The 22,354-nt window shown below is 36.4% G+C and overlaps 1 protein-coding gene across 1 annotated transcript; it reads left to right on the forward strand.

The window, feature by feature from the left end:
• The first annotated feature begins 769 nt into the window (after nt 1–769).
• On the forward strand, nt 770–18,355 carry LOC129228391 (zinc finger protein 260-like). The gene is made up of 3 exons (XM_054863069.1): nt 770–934; nt 12,266–12,527; nt 16,623–18,355. Exons 1-3 carry the CDS (start codon nt 770–772, stop codon nt 18,353–18,355), a joined length of 2,160 nt encoding a protein of 719 aa, XP_054719044.1.
• The last annotated feature ends 3,999 nt before the right edge of the window (nt 18,356–22,354 follow it).

Below are 22,354 nucleotides of genomic sequence, written 5' to 3' on the forward strand. Positions count from 1 at the left end.
AAAAAATGTCTGAAGATTTGCAGTGCAAAATTACGTTGCAAACGAGCTGATGCACGAGCCGAGCAAACGTGCATCACATGTCTTCCTTTTACTCCAATTTAGTGTATTTTCCCCATTACTGGCAATTTTTAATGTGATTCAATAGTTTACTCTCTAAATATCACGAACAGTGGCCAAATTAAAATCAGATTTAGAAAAAAAAAGGGGGAAAAAAAAAACCACGCTAATTTTGTCGCCAAGTTGTCAAAAACTTGGCGACCAAAATACTGGCGATATATGGCTAAGTGTCCGCCAAATTGTAACACCAATTGAGTTTACATCGAAAATAACAATGATTTCCCCCTAAAAAGGGGCAAAAGATCCCTTTCAAAACACCCGAATGCAACCAAAAGGGGAGATGCACAACTAGACCCCACTAGGAGTCTACGTACCAAATTTCAAATTTCTAGGACATACCGTTCTTGAGTTATGCGACATACATACGCACATACGTACATACAGACGTCACGAGAAAACTTGTAATTAACTCGGGAATCGTCAAAATGGATATTTCGCGTGTCTGTACGTTCTTAGACAATCATTCACGTGTATTCGAGTCGAAAAAAATCCCCTCAACATTCATTCGGGGGTGAGTAAAATGGAAATTAAAGTCGATTTTTGAGTAAAATTTTTTTGCGAATACAACAATACTTCCTTTTTTTTTGTAAAAGGAAGTAAAACGTGTGGTTTTAAATTCTAGGTTCCCAGAGGAGTCTCAGGCCGAGCGGAGATGACTGCTCCAAATTTCCTGTCTGTTGGTTATTCTTGCATTCGGGAAGCAGGACTCGGCGTTTGGACAGAAAAATGTCTTCCACAGGGCATCGTCTTTGGACCCTACGAGGGAGATATTATACGGAAACGTTTCGAAGCGAAACAAAGTGGATACGCGTGGGAGGTAACTGAGAAAGAAATTTACCAATTTTAGTGCCTCTCTAAGCGTTTTATTGTAATAGGAGTCGAAGATTTGCTACTTTTCCTAAATACTTTTTATTTTTTACAATTGTTCTTTGATTTCTCATGTCTTGAACTTTGTGCTAAATATCCTAAAATTTTCATTTCTTCAAGCGGTACATTTTCAGAAAAAGGGAAAGTTCCACTTCAATTTTTCAAAACTTTTTCGCCTACCCTTGATTACTTGATTTGTTCACTTATTGTGTGCATTGTGGGGGGGGGGGAGGCTGTGAGGCAAAGTGGCTACAATGCAGGATTTGAAACCAATTTGCAATACAATACATACAAAATTTTGACAATTAAAAACATTTCGGGAGGCAGTGTCCTTTTGTGTTTCTTTTAAACTATAGTCCCTGATAGTTTGTCAGAATTCATTCCTAAGAATTTCTATTCTATATGGTTAGTTAGACTTAAATCTTCATACGTAAAGTATTTCTTTGGTGTTTTGAAAGGGAAGAAAAAACTATATGTCATTCATGATAAAACAAACTTTGTAATCGCTCCTGATTTTTTTAAAGAGAAATAAAACCTAGACTAGCTTTTTCTTTTCAGGAGGAGGGAGAGGGACACAGCCTGTAACAAAGTTATCAAAAACGAAGCATAATGCTCAAAAATCGTGGTATTTGTTTTCGTTGATAATTGATATTTATTGTTCTAAAAATGTCCAAAATTTTTTATCAATATTGTGTTCAACTCCCCTCCAATCTCTGTTACTAGTTGTTAAAAACCTATATTTTAAACTTACCACACTGCTCAAAACAATTAAAGGACATTGAGGTTTTGGGTTGATTTTGAACCTGGAGAACTTTTTGGATGATTGATACATTATCGACAGGCGTTAGTAAACTATTTAAGACAAAAATTGCATTTGTTTGGCATAAAAATGTACTTTTTATTTAACTTTTAGGTACAAAAGGGAAAAATCGCACTTTGTACATACGAGAAAAGCGATAAAAAATTGGGGTTTTCTTAAAAGAAAATCGCTTCTAATAGGGGGTATGGTAACTCCGGACGGCCAGCAATGTAAAACACCTCTGAGGCATGGAATTAATGCGGTTATTAATGAAGGGCTGGGGTATTCTGCCCCACTCCTCCTGAAGCGCTCTTTCCGGTTCTTGGAGAGTTTGGGGAGGTGGTAGGCGTCTAAAAACTCGTTTCCTAGAATGTCCCAAGCATGCTCTATTGGGTTCATATCAGGAGAACACGCTGGCCATTCCATTCGTATGATTCCTTCCGCCAAAAGAAAATTATGCATCAAGCAAGAACGATGTGGTCTGCAATTTTCGTCCATTAACATGAAGTCACCTCCAATTGCTGCAGCGTAAGGGACTACAATAGGTGTGAGGATCTCATCCCTACTTTGATGACCGGTCAGAGTTCCATTCGGAATGACATGCAGCTCGGTGAGCCCATCAATGCAGATGCCAGCATGTACCATCACACACCACCACCACCAAATCTGACACTTTCGGGCGCGAACGATGGATTGTTTCTAGTGCATAGCTCCCTCCAGATGAAAATACGTCATTAAATGGATAAAGACAAGAACGAGACTCGTCAGAGAAAAAAAATGTTGCTCCATTCATTTCTTCTCCAATTCACCACTCCCTGTATCGCGACGGTGTCTCGCAGCTAATGTGACACAGACCATTAATCGACGAGCATACAGACTTACACTGTAAAACACGATTCAGGAACGTTCCTGGGAAATAATGGGCAGCTGATGTGCCCAATTTCTGCCAGTAAAATATCTTGCAAAATCAAGGAACGTTTTTCGTTGAAATTCAGTAACCATCCTGAAATTATCCTAGAAACTTCCTAAAATATTAAGAAATATTCCCGTTAAAAGGCAGCCAGCGTCTCTGAAAAAGTCGAGTAAACTTAAGAAAGTATAATATAATAGCTCGCCATCTTCCTGATAAATCAAGGAAGTTCCAAGAGCATCATTGCAAACATGGCCAAAGCTTAGCCAGAATTGCTGATAAGTAACGAGAATTTTACTCGCTTGCAATTCTTGCAAAGCAACTTAGTTCATACTTATTCGCTCCTTTTGGGAGTGTAGTTAGCATGGACGGGCCGTAACTGAACTGAAGCCGATACACTTAGTAGGGGAGATAGCGACAGTTTTTAATACATTATTTATATAAGGCCAGAATTTTTTTAAATATTAGATTAGTTTACTTAAAAGAAGAAAACGCGAGTCTACCAAAAAGTTATCGTTGCAATAATTAATAAAAAATTTTGCAATATGTTGCAAAAACTTGTGAAATTGTCTTATATATATATAAGGCTGAAACTCGGTAATATTATTGATTACGTATAAACATAACGAAAAATATATGTCTACCGCGTCCGAAGCGTTGCCGTGCCGTGTCTACCACCCACGCAAGGTGCGAAAAAATCAGTCAATTTTGACTTAAATATATAAGCCTAAATTTTTTTTTAGTAACTGTTTACAATGTATAAAAATATAAAAACAAAAGTCTACCAGTTGTGTTATGTTGCAAAGGCGTGATAGACGTCACGGAATGTCGACCTCGTACCTCTATGTACCGTTTATACGGGCCGCTAGAGCTCGCTCGAAAAAGTTTGCTTGTCGTCGCGAAATTTCAATAAATAAAGCTGATTTATTTTTTAATAAATAGTTTAAATCCTGTTTTTATTAAAATTTTTAGTCTACCGTGACTAAGAGGTTGCTTAGTCTTTGGTAGACGTTGCTTAAATTATAAAGTAGTTGGAAAAGTATGAATGATTTAAGCATATTAAAAAAAAATAATTTTAACATTGAAAACGAAATTAAAAAAATATTTTATTTAAATTAAAATTATGTACAAAATTATAGTGAAGTTCATTTTTAATTAATAATGTCTTGACCTTTTGAATTATGCCTCTTTTATTTATTTATTTTTTTATGATCAAGTACTTATGAAATAAAATTTTTCGCATCGATCTTACATAACAATAAATAATTAAAAATAATCAAATAAACAGTTCTTTACATATTAATTAATCTTTACTAATAATAAAGCTGAAAGTCTCTTTGTCTGGATGTCCGGAGGATGTCTGTAGGATGTCTGGATCTCTGTGGCGCGCATAGTGCCTAGACCGTTCGGCTGATTTTCATGAAATTTGGCACAAAGTTAGTTCGTAGCATGGGAGAGTGCACCTCGAAGCGATGTTTCGAAAATTCGACGTGGTGAGGCAGAAGGCTATGCTTCGAATGTAACATCTTTTATTGCTTGCGGTAATTGTTTTCAGTAAACCATTTAAAAAACTTTTCAGTTGTCCTCAATTTTCTATCCACAATCAAGAGGTGATAAGCTTGTCAGATTTTTTAAATGAAAATTTGTCCAAATTTGCGAAATGCAAGCTGTTCTGAGGAAATGTTCACGAAGTTCAGACTAACATAGGGTTAAGGATGACGGATCAAAACTCTTCACGTTTTCCGAGAATTACTTTATCTTTTTTCAAAATTTTTATACTCTTCTAAAAACGTCATGGTTCTTGCATCATTAATTCTTTCCATTTTATTTTGTCCGTACATTCGGCGCACAACTCTTCCGAAATTTCGAGTTGTATTCGAATTTGCGACATGCATTTTACATTGTTCGATGGCTTTTTCAAATTTGTTAACGCTCCTGTGTATTCTTCCGACTTTGTAAATAGAACGTAAGGTCGAACTTTTCCTTTTCGGAAAAAAGCCGGATTTTGATCGCAACCAGTCATTGCGTGTAAAGCAACCAAGGCAGAACAAACGGTTTCTCCTAAATTCTTTTTAAAGTTCAGAGACATTGATACCTCTTAATGATTTTCCAACGCCAACTTCCATCCAGACCTTTATTTAAGAATTCAAAAACTTCATGTTAGACAATATTATAACTAATACATCAGTATCTGAACATCGTAGGTGGACGTCATATGGAGGCTGCAGCTCTTCAAAAATTACAAAGATGGTAAATCATTTTTGTGTCGGATTTTTCGCGGTCTGGGGCACGATTGAGTATGATCGACTATTTTTAAAACTTTTCTGTTGATGGTTTCAAATCTATAACACTGTTTGTAGTTAAGATACACAAATTTATCTTCAAAATAAATCGCTTTGTTATCTCGTTCCCAGTTTGTTAGTAAATATTCTAGCAAATCTTCTTTAAAAGTAATATTTCTTAATTGATTCAAAAAGTCAGAGGGACGTATTGCAGAGTCTCCTATCTGAATTTTTTGACCTCTGTGAGTTCCGCTTAATCTATCGTCGCCACAGAACAACAGTAAGATATCTTAATGTTATTTCTGGGATTAGATATCTTACTGTTGCTCTGAGGCGACGATATGTTCGTTATCTTTTATGGAAGGAAACGGGGTACGTGTCGAAAACAATTACTACGAATACTGCTGAACATACTTAATGATTTTCTCAATATCATTAGATGATGGAATTTCTTTCATTCGATATAATAAGAAGAATCCATCATAGATGAGAAATTTTGGTTGTTCAGAATTGATGTTTTAAGCACTTTTATTACACTTGACGTGATTGTCATGGAGTAATCTGAGGCGTACTTTTGCTTATATTTCAGCAACTAGATCACTAAGAGACTTCTGGATTTTACTAAATGATTTGCTTAATCTTAAGGTACAACTTAAGGCTGAAAATTTAAAATTCTGAAGTAACATCATTATTTCGGTTAGGATGGAAAATAGCAAATTTGATGTAATTTCCCCATTAAATGTTTAAATATAAAATCCATTGTTACAAATTTTGTTGCCTTGCAAATGTAATGTTAATAGTAATCATAATGAAAATTTTGAATCAAGTCCTCTCTGGAGCAAGAATGAAATTTATTCACTGACGTTGCTTTCTTAGGGTTTTTATCCTCATCTATGCATCTATGCCAATAATCGATAACGGGGCTAAGTAAAAAGACGTATTAGGATCTTTATCCCAAGTTACTTATATGTTGTGAACCATTCTTTTGCGTATACTCAGCAACTAGACCACTTACAGACTTCAGAATTTTATTAAATGATTTGTTTAACCTTAAGGTACAACGTAACGCTAAAAAATCGAATTCTAAAGTAAAATTTTGTTTGAAAACGAAAAACTTTAAAATAACAGATTTAAAAAAAAAATAACAAGCACTTTTCATAATGCACTCAAAAGGACAAAATAACTTTTCTGGGTCAGAAAGGACAATTTAAGTGTTCCTGTAGTTTTCAATTCTTTGAAGAAAAAGATTTCACAAACGAAGAAAAGTGCGCTCAAGTCATTTTAAACCAAACTTTCCCATTAAGGAAAAAAAATGCGTGTTTCAACACTCAAATTTATGATTGAAAGCTAGATAATGGTAAAACATTCTCTACAGACTAGAACCGCACTTTTCTTCGTTTGCGGTGTCATTTTCTTGGAAATTTTTGAAAACTACAGGAATTCTTAAATTGTCCTTTCTGACCCAGAAAAGTTATTTTGTACTTTTGAGTGCATTATGAACAGTGCTTATTATTTTTTAAAATATCTGTTATTTTCCAGTAAATGCAGTAAGACAGATTTTTCAGTTCTGCAGATGGCTATTATCTGTTGACCCAATTTAACATATGCCAAAGAAATATAAACATCAGCAGCAATGCTATCGCCGCGAAGCACTGGATCAAGTTTGCTCCAAAATGGCGGATGCGTCGGCTCCTCCACTATAGGGGCCTTACTCAGGCCCAGGTCCCAGACCCAAGGTTATTAAAGGCGTGTCCTTCCCTTCTCCTTTCTTCGCAGTAGATGAATAAACAGCTTTACTTCCCCATTTACGAAATGTATTGAAAAGGTGGTGATTCAAAAAAATTTTTGAAGAAGTTTAAATATATATATATGAATAATGTAACAAAAGTATGAATATCAATTTAAATATGATAGAAAATTGTAATCATGAAAAAAAATAATAATTGAAAAATTTCTATTTATAAAGAATGAAAAGATAAAATAATCATACTTTTCCAACTACTTTATAAATTAAGCAACGTCTACTAAAGACTAAGCAACCTCTTAGTCACGGTAGACTAAAAATTTTAATAAAAACAGGATTTAAACTATTTATTAAAAAATAAATCAGTTTTATTTATTGAAATTCCGCGACGACAAGCAAACTTTTTCGAGCGAGCGCTAGCGGCCCGATAAACGGTACATAGAGGTACGAGGTCGACATTCCGTGATGTCTATCATGCCTTTGCAACATAACACAACTGGTAGACTTTTGTTTTTATATTTTATACATTGTAAACAGTTACTAAAAAAAATTTTAGGCTTATATATTTAAGTCAAAATTGACTGATTTTTTCGCACCTTGCGCGGGTGGTAGACACGGCACGGCAACGCTTCGGACGCGGTAGACATATATTTTTCGTTATGTTTATACGTAATCAATAATATTACCGAGTTTCAGCCTTATATATATATATAAGACAATTTCACAAGTTTTTGCAACATATTGCAAATTTTTTTATTAATTATTGCAACGATAACTTTTTGGTAGACTCGCGTTTTCTTCTTTTAAGTAAACTAATCTAATATTTAAAAAAATTCTGGCCTTATATATATTGTCGTAAAATTTCGGTCGCTATCTCCCCTACTAACTTTATAAATACGTTCAGCTATTCTTTAAACTGGGAGCTAAGAATATTTTCACAACAGTGAAAAGTCTGCATTCGTGCGAGTTGTAGCAATTCAGGAAACTTTTTGACAATGATAATTGATTTTTCCAGGACGTGGATAAAAACCATTGAAATCCCGAAACGTAACAGGAAAATACCCAGCAACGTTTCGGAATTTTTTTACAGCGTAGAGCGTGAAGGCGATTTCGGACAGTTTGTGTCAAAATTGTGGTGCCAGTACCCGAGCGAAGGTGTCATTGTAGTGGGGTGGCATTCATACTTCGGTGCCTCGGAGCTGTTAAAGCTAAATATCGATCTTCGTTGAGCGTTGTTGACCGTCTGCGACCTTGCCCTGATCTTCGGTCAGCATTTCCAGTCTTTAAAAACCGTTTCCATTTCGTAGAAATCATACTTTGTAAAACTCGAATAGCTTCTGCTACCTTGGCTTGTGTTTGGCTTCCCTCTAGCCTGACAACCATTTTAGAAGCTTCTGGTTCCCTTAAATGAGTTCGTTAAGGCATCGCATTCATCGAAACAACGCGCTTACTGAATGTCGATCATTATTTTCTGCTTTGTCTTACAATAAGTTAAGAGCGAAATCTCATTCGCCCTCACTGAAACATCATCTTCTACGTCAACTCAAAATTTGCATACTGCGACGCTTGAAATTAAGAATAATTTACATTTGTAACTCCCTTCTTCGATTCTATGCAAAAAAAAAAAAATATATATATATATATATATATATTTGCTAATACCTTTTTTTGTACAAAAACTTACAATATCCTTTAATTGTTTTGAGCAGTGTATATAAAAATGAATATTTAGTTGAGATACTATATTAACCTTTTTTTGTCTTAACAGCTATTATATTGAACTGTTTCGGAATGAGTTGAAATTTACTTTTTGTTTCTCCTATTTTAGTAAATCAAAGTGCAGGAGCATAGTTATATTGTTTATTATGATCTCTCGAGTACTCGTCTGGCTTGGAGTGCTCTTTGCAAAATAAAATTTATCGTGCAGTTTCGCATCGAAGAGAGCCCAGGTACCTCCATCCGGTGGGGAAACTGAGCGTTAAAACTGTCGTGGTAATTGCATCTGCCTATAGTAGTTCTACATCAGTGGTTCCCAACCTTTTTTGGCCCATCGCCCCTTTCGGAAGTTAAATTACACCTATCGCCCCCCACGTTCTTCCCTTAAAAACACAAATTAGATGGCGCTGATTTTAGTGAAGATTAAAGTTACGGAACGCCTAATTTTAGTTTAAAGCATAAAAAAGTGCATGATAAAGCAATAATTAGCTTTCAAACTGAATTTTTTATTCTTAACCCCTTCTCCCCCCCCTCAAAAAAAAAAGAAAAAAACGTCATTTGAAGTGCTTTAATTAACCAACGTCATTTACATACTTAGCAAAAGTAAGAATACTACATTTTTCAGTAACATGCTTTTTTTAAATTGAAATCCGAAAAAAATTGAAAATTTTAACTGTTCTATTTTACCTTTTTAATGGCTCCCTTGTGCTTGATGTAACTCCGTTAAAGCTTTGATGTCTGACTTTATATTAGTGAGATTTAATCTGAGGTCTCCTTTGAGGCAGATGCCCAATCTATTTCTTTGCTTCGTGAGAAGCTGCACTACAGAACTAAATCCTCTTTCAACTAAATATGTTGAGTGGAATGAGATGAGGAGCTGTTCAACTTTTTTCCAAAGTTGTGGGTAAATACCCATAAGCTTCACTCAGGCAAGTTCGTAATCGTATTGCTTGAAAGTCATTTTTGATTCACAATCAAATTTCAAATCCATAAATTCTGTCTGCAAAGAGTTTTCCAGTTCATCCACATCTTCAAAACTAAATGGGTCTAAAATCCAGTCAAGAATTTGTAAGTTGATCAAATCTGCAAACCTTGATTCCATGTTCTTTTTTAACTAATCAAGGTGATCAATAAAAACTAAATTTTTTTTTTCAGGAAGTTCATCATCCACGACAAACTTTTTTTAGAGTCGGAAACAGGATAAATTCTTTACGGTCAATATTTGCCTTGTGGATTTCGAATTTGGCAATGAATGCTGAATGAAATTATGCTTTTGGCCTTGATGAGGTTCATCTTGTTTCCTTGAAGCTTAATGTTGACTTCGTTCATTTTTTCAAAAATATCTGTGAGATACACAAGTTCCAATTTGCACTGTTTCAAATTCTCACTTAAAGCAGGATCATGTAAGTCGAGAAACTCAGCTACATAGTCGAATAATTCAAAGAAACGGCGCAAACAGTTTCCTTTGGAAAGCCATCTGACAGACGTATGTAAAAGCAAGCGTTCAAATTTTTCATCATTTTCATGGCAAAGCTCTCGAAACAGGCGATCATTGAGATAATTAGCTTTGATCTTGTTAATACCAATAATGACTAATTGTAAGGTTTCATATAACACATCACTCAATTTTTTTGCAGCCAAGCGTTGACGATGAATGACACAATGGATGGTAATCACTTCTGACACTTCTTTTTTAAGGTGTGCAAGAAACCCAATATGATGACCCGCCATGGCAGGGGCACCATCTGCTGCGCAAGCACTTACATTTGTCAATGGAATTTCTTTTTCTTCAAAATAATTCTTCACCACTTTAAAAATCGACGATCCCTTTGTATCAGGAATCAAAGTTCTGGCGAACAACATTTCCTCACTCAGCCATCTCTTTCAGCTCATTAATAAACCTCACGTAAACTAATAAAATAGATCTGTTATCTGTCACAGTTGATTCATCAATCTGTAGTGCAAATTTACTTTGTTTCAAAACATTTATGAGTTTGCACTCAACGTCAGCAGCCATTTCATCTATTCTCCTGGAAACTGTGTTGTTACTCAGGAGGAGAGATTGACTTATCTTTTTACTTAAGCCCTCACCAAGCAAAATTTCAACTATTTTTTTGGCAGGCGGTAGAATAAGAGATTCGCCAATCGTATGAGGCTTACCACTTTGCTATCAAAAGAGACACTTCGTAAGAAGCGAGAAACCCTTTGTCAAGATCTGTTGCTTGTCTTCTAAGTAATTCACCCACCTTTGTCCGTTTATCCGCTTTTGTTTTGAGGTCTTGAAAATAACTAAGAGGTTTATTTACTTTGTCACCATGTACTCTTGACAAATGCTCTTTCATTCGCGAGGGCTTACCGCTTCATTGCTAGAAAATGTTTTATCGCCCAAAAGACAATGCGGAAACTGCACATTTTGCGGTGACGTGACAAAATCAAATTTTAAATACTCTGCTGAATACTGCCGGTACTTCTTTTTCGAATTCATATCGAACTTCCACACTACGAAACATGCACAATTAAACAGAAATTCACTAAATTAAATCAAACAATAGAAACTACGTAAGGAGGTTTATGCGCTAATTGCAAGATTCTGAATGACAACTGATAAGTAAATGCAAAAATCCATTCCTACACATATCCATCCACTTTTCAGGCGTTAAATATATGCTGGTGCCAGCGGTCAGACAGTGCTTACAAGATTTTTTTTCTTCCTCGTGAAAACGGCAATAAAATAAAAGATATTATTTTTCGCTTTTGGGATTTTTTTTATCCGAACAGATTTGATTGAGCTGTAAATCATATATGCCTTATTTTCTGGGAACGACTTTCTTTGATTTGACGTGCCATATATGCTTGGTTCGGTATTACACAACATAGGTATTCTGAAAGATATTTCTAAATTGTGTACCGATTTGTTTTAATATATATAGTTTTCGAAAGGTCAAGAATTTTCCATTACCAGATATCCGAATACCGGTCGCCCCCCTATCGCCCCCCAGAAATTTATCGCCCCTAGAAGAGTTCGACCGCTCCTTTTAGGGCGATCGCCCCCAGGTTGAGAATCACTGTTCTACATGAAAGAATTGATGCTATATCAGGGAATCGCATTAGGCCCACAAAAGGTGGTGCCTTTACAGCCCCATTAGAGAGGAAAAAATGTTTAGGGCAATTTGTGTTTCATTTCTTCAAAGTTATTTCAAGATAGCTGAAAATAAATTTTGATTGTATGGAATTTGTGTATTGTGTGGAATGGTGTATTAGAAGTTTTGATAATCAACACAAACATAATTTTTTGAATAACTAGAAAGTCACCGTCAAGTTATGATGGGTGAAAATTGTTTGCACCACATTTTAACGAATCATCTGCCAGTTTGGTGATATTTTGATGGTTGAAATTTTAACCCTAACTCCAGTGCATTAACCCTAAACTCCAGTCGATAGCAGTAATAGTTGACCATTTTTTCGTTTCTTCACTCTCCTAAAGTGACAGTCTTACCAGTAACACAGTTAAGTGACTGGGTCCAGTTAAGCCTCGTCACAATAAAACCTTTCCCTGCATGTCGAACATTACCAGAAATATTATCAAATTATCAGGCCGTGGTGCGAGTTTTATTGTTGATAACGTCAGCTTTACCCATCAATCGCTATTATATAGATGAGGAAATATTGCTGTAAACTGTTTAGTACTTTTTTTCGGCAGTGATTTTTATTACTGCTAGAATGAATTAAGTTTTAACCTTTCTCAAAGATAGTGTTGACTATACTTTTAGCTATTTTTGTTACAACTCTTGTTCATATTCCTGCTGAATTAATGACAATTGTCGTTTTAGATTCGCAAAGGCGGTCGGACCGATCACTTCATCGAAGGAAGAAATCAGAAGTTTTCGAATTGGCTTCGATACGTGAACTGCGCCAACGTGGAGGAGAAACAGAACCTGGTGGCTTTCCAGTACCGCAAACAAGTGTACTACAGGACATACAAGCCCGTTCTCGAGTATACAGAGCTGTTCGTTTGGTACGGAGATTCCTATGGGCGTGAACTTGTTGAGCAATTCAAGAAAAAAGTGGCTTTGTGCATGGAAGATGGACAAAGTAAGACTTTTGAGACATTTAACTAATTGAAAATATTGTTGCTGTGTTAACACATTGTTTCGCCAAAATATGATTTAACAGTGGATTTAAACTTAACATATACTTTGCAAGAGAAAAAATAAATCAGAAAAAAAAAATAAATCAGATATAGGTAACTGGAAATATTTAACAAATACCAAAAGAGAGTTCACACAATACGTACGAGTAAACATTGGGAATTTCGCATAAAGGTTCAATCTTTTTAAACGTTCAGGGCACACTGCTGATAAAGATACTGCTATCGGGATCGTAAGCAGGGGCATGCACAGGGGGGGGGGGAGCATCTGTTAGCCCGGGCTCGACCCTGAAGGGGCCTGAGATTTTTTAAATGAGGGGTGAAATATGTGTAGGAACGTAGGGATAAATGGGAGGGGGGCTGTAAAACTCATTTGTGCGGGGCCTCAAAATTTCTGTGCACGTCCTTGGTCGCAAGTAGTAAATGCGCTTCGATTCACCATCTAGTAGATTGAAAGGTTTGTATTAAATTAGGCAACATGGAGAAAAACATGAAATATGATAGAAATGTACCTTTTTGAAGCCCAAGTTCTGTCTTTTTCATTTTGCATCAACGCAGCTACAATACGGACGGGAAAAAAAATGAATGAAACTCGAGAAATCTTGGAACGTATAGCACAGCTGCCAACTCTACCGATTTGTTCGGTAGAATCGCGAATTTTGTTACCTTCTCCCGAACTCCCTAATGAATTAAATATCTCGCGCATTTTCATCAAAACAACATTGAAAGGGATTTTTCAGTGATTAGTAAATCCTTACAGTCAAATGATCACGATCGCAAAAACAAACCTTTTCACTAATGAGAATGAACTTTTCATATCTACGAGCATTTTTGAAACATGTTTGTATCCGTCTGGGAAGGATATTACTTCTAATATCCTTCTTTTTAAAATTCATATTTCCTAAAGATATGCGGTAGAACAATTCCAAATGTTCTCTGAACTTCGTAAATCTTTACCTGCTGCAAGGAATATGTATTATCACAAAAATGAGGAAACAAACTAACGCCTTTTTAAAAGCATTCTGTTTAAACTTAAAAGTTTTTAAACCTCAAAACAACAATAATATTAATCTAAATTTTTGAATTTCATGTCTATTACAGTCTTAACTTCGGAAATCCCTATTTTTATTTCAAAAATACCATTAGCACTCTTTTTTTTAAGTTTATTCATACGGAAATCGCCTTTGTTTTATGCATGTCTGCCAAATTTTCAGCTTTCAATGCTGGCCGCCATGATATGGAACTATTACTTATATTGTTTATGAAATATGCTTTTGATGAAGGAATATTTGCGGCATGTGACAAATCTTGTACTTTCGATACTGATCGTTTATTTTGAAACCAAGCTATTTCTTTGGTTGAAAATTACTGCTTAGTGTAACTTCACATATCCGATAATTTTAAGAATGGGGTTGTTTCTTTAGTCAAAAGTAGTACTTTTAATCACTGAAATTGATAGAATAAGCAAAAAAAAAAAAAAAAAAAAAAAAACATGGACCCAGAAAATTCTTTTTTTTCCCCCAACAGTTATTTTTTAATTGTTTTTTTTTAAATGTTCGATTGTTCAAACAAGGCGTAGTCTAGTTGACGTCACAAATGATGCTTTTTGGGCATCTTTGTACCGCGTTTCCACGTTATGATAATCAAGAAACGAATTAAAATTGGACTCTATTCATGCTATCAACCATATCGTTGCCAATACACGTGAGTAAAGATGCGAATTAAATATTTTGCTCTGTGAATGACAACACAGAAGGGCATTTCATCATTTGTGATATCATCGGCAAGAAATGTAGGGGAAACTCGGGCAACGTGAATACCTTAAGCTTTTCTTGATTATTGTCGTTTAGGTATAACGTTAGAAATTGAAACAAATATTTATAATCAGTCTTCATTTAATGAACTTGCGTAATGCAATAACAGTTGTCCTTAATATTAATTACACTATTAGATATATGGCCAGTTTTCAACAATGACATTAATATCCACTTAGCCCAACACCCCGGGTAAAGTGGATTCGTTACTAGGGCAAAGCGAACAGCAACATTATACGTCATTAAACTAAATTTAAAAAATAAAATAACCATCGAAAATTAAAGGAACATATCCAAAAAAAATTTTTTTGCTACAATGCTAATTATTGTAGATATTGCAAACAAAGAAATTAAAGTTAAAAATAAAATGTTGAAAATAAAAGGAACATATTTAAAAACATTTTTTTTTTTGCTGCAGTGCTAATTATTGTTGTTATTACAAACAAAGAAACTGAACTTAAGAATAAAATAAGCATCTAAAATTAAAGGGTCATATTAAAAAGCGTTTTCATACAATACTAATTATTGCAGTAATTATTGTAACAAGCGAAGAAATTAAAAAAAAAGTCAACATCCAAAATTTAGGAGCATATTTAAAAAGAACATTTTTCTGCTAGAATACTAATTATTGCAGTCATCACAAATAAAATTATTACCGTTTTCGAATGCTGAACACTCTGTATGATACCACTGAGTACAAATACGACATTGTATTCTATTTTCCATTGGCTGATCATCTTCTTCAATGAACATTTCATAGCAGAAAATGCACCTGACATCATCAAATTTCTTTACTCCTTCTTCTTATCATTCTCTTATGCCGTCGTATGTTTTGTAGCAGAGATTTTTGATTAATCTTTTTGGTACTTGGCATTTTTAATAGTCTTTTGAGAAGCTTTAGTCGAAGCATCATCTAGTTACTTCATGACAGTCTTTTTTGATTTTTGTCTTTGAATGTCCTTTACTGGAGTACTTGTCTGGAGTGTAAATCTCAGTAGTAGTAGTTTTTTTTTTTTTTTTTTTTTTTTTTTTTTTTTTTTTTTTACGTGTTGTTATTGGTTTAACAGGCTGAGGTAAAACTGAAGGACTGTAGTAGTTCGTAGAACATCCAGGTTTGGGTGAAGCGGCGGGAACATCATTGCTTTGGATTTATTCTGTGTTTTCAGATCCCACGGGAGTATAAGGACGGTCCTGAATGGTAGTATTGTCTTGAGATCTTAATATTGAAGGACTTCCAGGCTCGGATGAAGTGACTTGTCATGACCGGGCAAAGTGAATATGGTATTCACTTTGTCCCATCCGCTTTGTCCTTCAGGTACATTTTCGAGGTTACTAAAAATTACTAAAAAACCAGAGCATCTAATCTCGTCGTCTACGGATAGTTGAAAGCTACGTAATCGTACATCAAATCCTACTCATAACAAAGAACATGTCACAAATAGTATTAAAGTTATAGATGAAACACTAACCTCTGTAAATTAATATTGTTTCCACCAAAACATACTTTGTTCGGTCACTGGCGTCGCATGAGGCGAACTCGCCCCGATTTGCTTGCCGCACACGGAGCGGCAACAGATGATCGTTGCTATGACAACGCGGCTGCCGGCCAACAAATTATTTGGGAGTTATAAGCAAAATTCGCTTTGCCCGGGGTATCCACTTTAGCTGGGTTTCCCCTAAACAATGAAAAATCACCGATTTAAGTAATTTTTTAAAAATATTAAACTTAAACAAATTATTTAAAAAATGGTTAGATGCTATGTTTTTAAGCACGTTCTTTCATAAAAAATACTTTTAAAATATTGGAAACGACCCCATTCAGTAGTAAAAATTAAGAAAATGTATTTTCGTAGAAAAAACGAACAACGATGGCTTTTTGTTCTTTTTGTCGAAAAATTGTATATTTAAACTCAGTTGTTTTTGTTTCATTTATTTATTGCGCTTTCTTCATCGCAAAAACACTTGTTCTTGTTAACTGATGTTAAGTTCTGTTGTGTAAAAATACAAAGCATTTTTACTGTTGTGTATATATTTTCACTGTTTGCAGAAAGTGTTACCCATCAATATAGCCACGCTTTTGAACAACAAAATTTTTTTCCTTTATTAGTCCCTCGGTTTAGTTTTTTTGCTGTTTATTCGCGATTTTTATCATCCACGGTACTTGTGCCACTCAATTCCGCAGATAATCAGCAGTTTACTGCACATCTGAACCTTCTCTTGTTTTAGGGGAACTGACCGGAGTGGAGTGCGCCATCAAAAATCCTCTATCCTCTTCCCCCAAAGTAATGGAGCAGAATAATCAGCAGATGAAGCCGGACAAGAGGCATCGCTGCTCCCACTGCGCTTACTCCACTGACAGAGCTGATAGTTTGAGACGCCATCTGCTCGTCCACGATAGTGTGAAGAAGTCTCACAACGGAGAGACGCCGTTCAAGTGTGATATATGCGGGAAGGAATTCAAGGAAGGAAGAAATCTCCGCCGGCACGAGAGAATCCACAGCGAAGACAAGCCCCACTTATGTTCAGAATGTGGAAAGAAGTTCCATGAACGCCGTTCTCTCGTTCGACATATCCAAACCCACACGGGGCAGAGACCCTACAAGTGTATACACTGCCCGTACAGATCCTCTCGATCAACCAGGCTTCGAGAACACGTCATCATCAATCACACGAAGGACTATCCTCACGTGTGCGAAGAATGCGGCAAAGGGTTCACGAGAACTGGGGAAATGCATAAACACAAGATAAAGGAACATTCAGATTCTGCAAAGAATTCTCTTGCCTCACGGGAATTGCCCGGAGTGGAGTGCGACATTTGCCACTCTGTCTGCTCCTCTACCGAGATGATGGAGATGCATCGGAAGAGTCATTCGCACATGAAACAGGAAAAGAGTCCCTGCACTAACTCCACTGACATTGCTGATCGGATGGAAGACCATCCGTCCTCCCACGATGGAGTGAAGTCTCACAAGTGCTCCGAGTGCGGATTGCCTTTTACCCAGAACCATTCTCTTGTCTGCCACATCCGCACGCATTTGGAAAACAAGCCTCTCTTCACCGATGAACTACCTCGAGTGGAGTCTCACACGTGCGATGCGTGCGGAAAGGAGTTCACTCGGAAAGATAATCTCATACAACACGTCTGCACTCACACCGGAGAAAGGCCGTTTCGGTGCAATATGTGCGGTAAGGCATTCATAGAAAAACGCAGTCTTCGCAGGCACGAGGTAATCCACACTGGAGAGAAGCCGTTTCGGTGCGATGCGTGCGGTATGGCATTTACACAAAAACGCAATCTGCGCAGGCACGAGGTGATCCACACCGGAGAGAAGAAGTTTCGGTGCGATGCGTGCGGTAAGGCATTCACAGAAAAACGCGGTCTTAGTAGGCACGAGATGGTCCACACTGGAGAGAAGCCGTTTCGGTGTGATAAATGTGGTATGGCATTCACAGAAAAACGCAGTCTTCGCAGGCACGAAATGATCCACACTGGAGAGAGGCCGTTTCGGTGCGATGCGTGCGGTAAATCATTCACAGACAAACGCGGTCTTAGTAGGCACGAGATGATCCACACTGGAGAGAAGCCGTTTCGGTGTGATACATGTGGTATGGCATTCACAGAAAAACGCGGTCTTAGTAGGCACGGGAAGATCCACACTGGAGAGAAAGCGTTTCGGTGTGATACATGCGGCAAGGACTTCACAGGAAAAGGCGATCTCACCCGTCATCTCCGAATCCACTCTGCACAGAAATCCTACAGATGCACTCAATGCACTTACGAGAGTTCATATTCATCATCTTTGCGGTTACACATCATTGCCTGTCACACGAAAAACTATCCACACGTGTGCGAAGAATGCGGAAAAGGATTCACGAAACCTGGAAAAATGAACGAGCACAAGAGTAAAGAACATACCAACGTTAAAAAAATTGAAACAACTGTTTCACAAAGCCAATAATCATAAGATTAAATAGTATAAAATGTATTTCATTTGCTTTTGTTTAATATCTAAGATTATAGTTTTTAAGTTGCTAATATAAAACAAATAAACAAATACACAGAAAGAAAGAAAAAGTATGCACCGTTGGAACTTTCTAGTTGGTAGATAGACGTGAATTTGAATCACTGCAATTAAGATTATTTCATATTTTAAGTTAAAATTATCCCAGATGAAAACTATGAGAAAGTTTGATAAAGCATTGTTTCCGCTGTACCTTATCAGCATGTCATTCTTGTTCTTTTTTAAACATTCAGAATGAATAAAGGGAATAAAGAAAAAGAAAACACGTGTTTTTTGTTCACAGGAAGTTTTCAAGCGGATTTTCCTTTTCCTCCTTTTTTTTCGGTGTCAAAATCAACTAATACGAGAGTTGTAATAGTGGCAAAAAATTTAATCAAGAAACTCTCAGAAATAGCGGTTATGCAAAAATGGGATATGGTAGTACTGAGGTAGAGCTGTTGTCGATATGTAGAACGCAAAAAACCGGCGATCTACGAGGCTTGTAATTTAAGTAATGACAACATAGGCAACTGAGACCAACCTATAAAGATGGTGCCCGGACTGTCTATCGAGGGTCCATGGGAAGGGGAACGCTCCTGATATCAATCTAATTTTGAGGAATGGAGGGTTGACCTGTGCGTTGCAGTACCATTTCAATCTGAACGAAATGCTTTAACCCATTGTGCAACTGTTCTATACGTCAATTCCTTCTCAGTACTGGCTTCCAGTAATCCTTAATACCATTACATTGCTTTTTTGTCCCAGCAACCCTCGATTTCAAGCGAAAACCGGAGCTCAAATATTAAAAACATGCTTTGGGGCAATGAAAACGAAACTCTCCTTTTAAAGCCCCCCAACAACTACCCTTCTAACTAAATCAATTGTGGTGCTCTTTTTTTTTGAGCATTTACGAATTGCTTATTGTTTTCACTTGACCGTTGAATCACGTTCGCGTCCTTTAATTTTTGGACAGTGGGCACCATCGTCAACCGTCCCCTCCTGTTGCTATTCTTCTGGTCCTGAGCCTCCAACAGTAGTACTGTCTACTGGAATCTGCTACACTTAGGCGGTTGCGTCTGTATCCTTCACACATACACACACACATGCCTAAATACATACACGTCTACACACATACACAAGTCTACACACATACACAAGTTTACACAAACACACACGCCTACATACTCAATTGTGATGGCCAAAAGCATAATTTAAAATCAATGTGTCAAAAATTTATTATTTTTTCATTATACACATTTACAACAGCCCCGCCAGCCCACCGCTCGCACATCCTACTTGCATATGCCTACTCTTCTGAAAGTTTCTAGGCAAAATTGTCATAATTTAATTTGCAACCCTTGTAGCTGGAAGGTAGGTGTTATGTGGCGTTAATGTAAAGAGCTACGTTTTTTTCATCGCTCCAAAGCATATTTTCAACGGTGATCAGTGATCCGGGCTCAAAATTGAGGTTAATGGAGGCAAAAATGCTTGGAAGTCTGTGATGAAAATTTATTATCGTATAGAAAGGTTGCACGATGGATTAAAGCGTTTCGTCGGGGTCGAAATGATACTGCTTTGGTCAGCCCTCGACTCCTCAAAATAAAACCCTTGTTTCTTAGGAGCGAATCGACGATCTTCGAACGTCGCTCCTCGCCGTGACGCTGAAATTAAAGTCAAGTGGATTCCGGCGTTATAGTGCCTATCAAGAGTAGTGTGCCGATCGACGGGGAAAAAGTGAGATCAGATCTGAGGAAAATCTAGATGGCGCTGCGCTCGAGGAGTACGTTATGCTCCTCAATCAGACTCGTTTACAATCAGCGATTGCATGCTGATTTCGCAGTTTAAAAACCCCGTTTTTCGGATTGAACTTATTTCTGCGCAAAAGGCAAATTCTGTAATAAGTCTAATTGTTACATGGGTGTTCATTTATTTTTTGAAGCATATAAAATTACCTTATGCTGATTTATCTTCAATGAAAATAGTAGACTATGGGGCCATTCATTAAATACTTAAGGGTCCCGAGAGGGAGGGGGGTTGGAAAAGCCTCTACGTACCTTTACTTGGGGGGGGGGGCAAACTCATTCTTACGCAATATTTTCCAAGTCGGTATTTCACATTAGAAATTGCACGGTCAAGTGATTTGGCAGAGAATATGTCCATTTGCGTCTGGAAGATAAGAAACGTGTTAGGATAAGATGTTTTTTTTATTTGTTTTACAAAAAAAAAAGAAAGTGTAAAATATAATGAAAGAGTCGCATTGTGTATGGCATGTTTTATTTGTAATTAATATTGCATCAAAAAAAAAAATGTCGAAAAAACATTCAGTTTAGATTCTAACTTTTCAGTAACTATTTCTTTACGCAAAAGGTTTAATTTAATAATGTGAATTTATAACGATTCCAAGATCTGTTATTTTATCATTTTGAAAAACGAAATGGAATCTTACGTAAGAATAGGGGGGGGGGGGTGAAAAATCTTACGTACCCTTACATGGGGGAGGGGGTCAAAAATTGCCAAAATCGTCCTTACGTAATTAATGAATGGCCCTAAGTATTCAATAACTGCGCGTCTCTTATTTCTCTACTAACAATAAAGCTGAAAGTCTCTCTGTCTGTATTTCTGTCCGGATTTCTGTCTGGATCTCTGTGATGCACACAGCGCCTAGAACGTTCGACCGATTTTCATGAAATTTTTTACAAATTTAGTTTGTAGCATGGGGGTGTGCACCTCGAAGCAATTTTTCGAAAATTCGATTTTGTTCTTTTTTTTTTCAATTTTAAGAACAGTTTCCGAAGCAAAATTATCATGAGATGGAGGAGTAAATTACTAAATTATCATAACGTGGAATCGTAAGATGGGAAAAGCGAATGAATATAGCCAATTGGCGAGAAATTCATCATCCATTATTTGTAAGTATACAGACTAATCAAATGAACTTTTAATTTTCTCCTCCAGGCAAAGTCGTGCGGGTACCGCTAGTTTCAAAATAAAACTGCTTCTAAATTCTTGAAGCTAATTAAAATTATCAGGGCTTCTCAGTCTGAGTCGAAGAGTCAGAGTCGCTTGAAAACCTACCGACTTCGACCTGTTTTTTTTTTTTCTTAAATTTTCAAGGACTTTCCTTACATTAAAAAAATAATAGGGCCACTTACTCGATCACATATATAACTACATACTAATTTGCAAATAACCGCAATTGGCAAACAGATGGCTTGATTATTTGTTGAATTTTCGGTAATACTTATCAACGTCAAACTGCTAGTTTGCTTATTTTTATAACGTTCTTTAGAACCTGTCAGCAAACGGTTTTGTTGTCGATAAATATCGAAATAGAAGTAGTTTTTGAATCTGACGTTATCACTGTAAAAAAAAGTATTTATGTATTTTTATCTTTTATCTTATATGTAAAATAGCGAAAGAAATGTATCCTTAAAAACTAAAAACAAATGGGGATCCTCCTCGTCCCTCTCCTTTGTCTAACACTGCTTATGATAGCTTTAAAATGTTCTTTTAAAAGGAAGCGCAGCTTCTGAATCTCCCTACCCTTAATCAGGAAACAACATGACAGTGTTACAATTAAAAAATCTAAATAAGTAGCGATCAAAAGAACATTGTGATACATGTTTTTGGACGCAAAAAATATTTTCCCGTTGTCGATATATGAGATTTTAAAGCCTATGGGAATTTTAAGAAAAGCGAGTCTCGCTGTTCCAAATTTAGCGAGTTTCGATGGGGACAGATATCTTTCTCACGCTCTGTAGATATGGATGTCCCTGCCACATGCAGACGAGGAAATCGTCTGTGAGAAATTGGTACCTTCAATCCCTCGCCAAATGTTTAAATTTGGCACTTTTCTTAAAATTTCGGGAGACTTAAATACCTTTTATCTCGATAACGGGGGACGGTAACAATAATAATTATCAATTTGGTACAGGATTTTAAAAGGCTGAAATTCAA

This window comes from Uloborus diversus, chromosome 8 (assembly GCF_026930045.1).
Source record: "Uloborus diversus isolate 005 chromosome 8, Udiv.v.3.1, whole genome shotgun sequence".
In the NCBI taxonomy this organism is placed as follows: Eukaryota; Metazoa; Arthropoda; class Arachnida; order Araneae; family Uloboridae; genus Uloborus; species Uloborus diversus.

Bases quoted from the DNA above. Each gene is read 5' to 3' on its own strand.
- LOC129228391 (XM_054863069.1), top strand. From the start codon at position 770: ATGACTGCTCCAAATTTCCTGTCTGTTGGTTATTCTTGCATTCGGGAA. The intron at 935-12,265 runs GTAACTGAGAAA...TTGTCGTTTTAG, and splicing joins AAAGTGGATACGCGTGGGAG to ATTCGCAAAGGCGGTCGGAC. The intron at 12,528-16,622 runs GTAAGACTTTTG...CTCTTGTTTTAG, and splicing joins GTGCATGGAAGATGGACAAA to GGGAACTGACCGGAGTGGAG.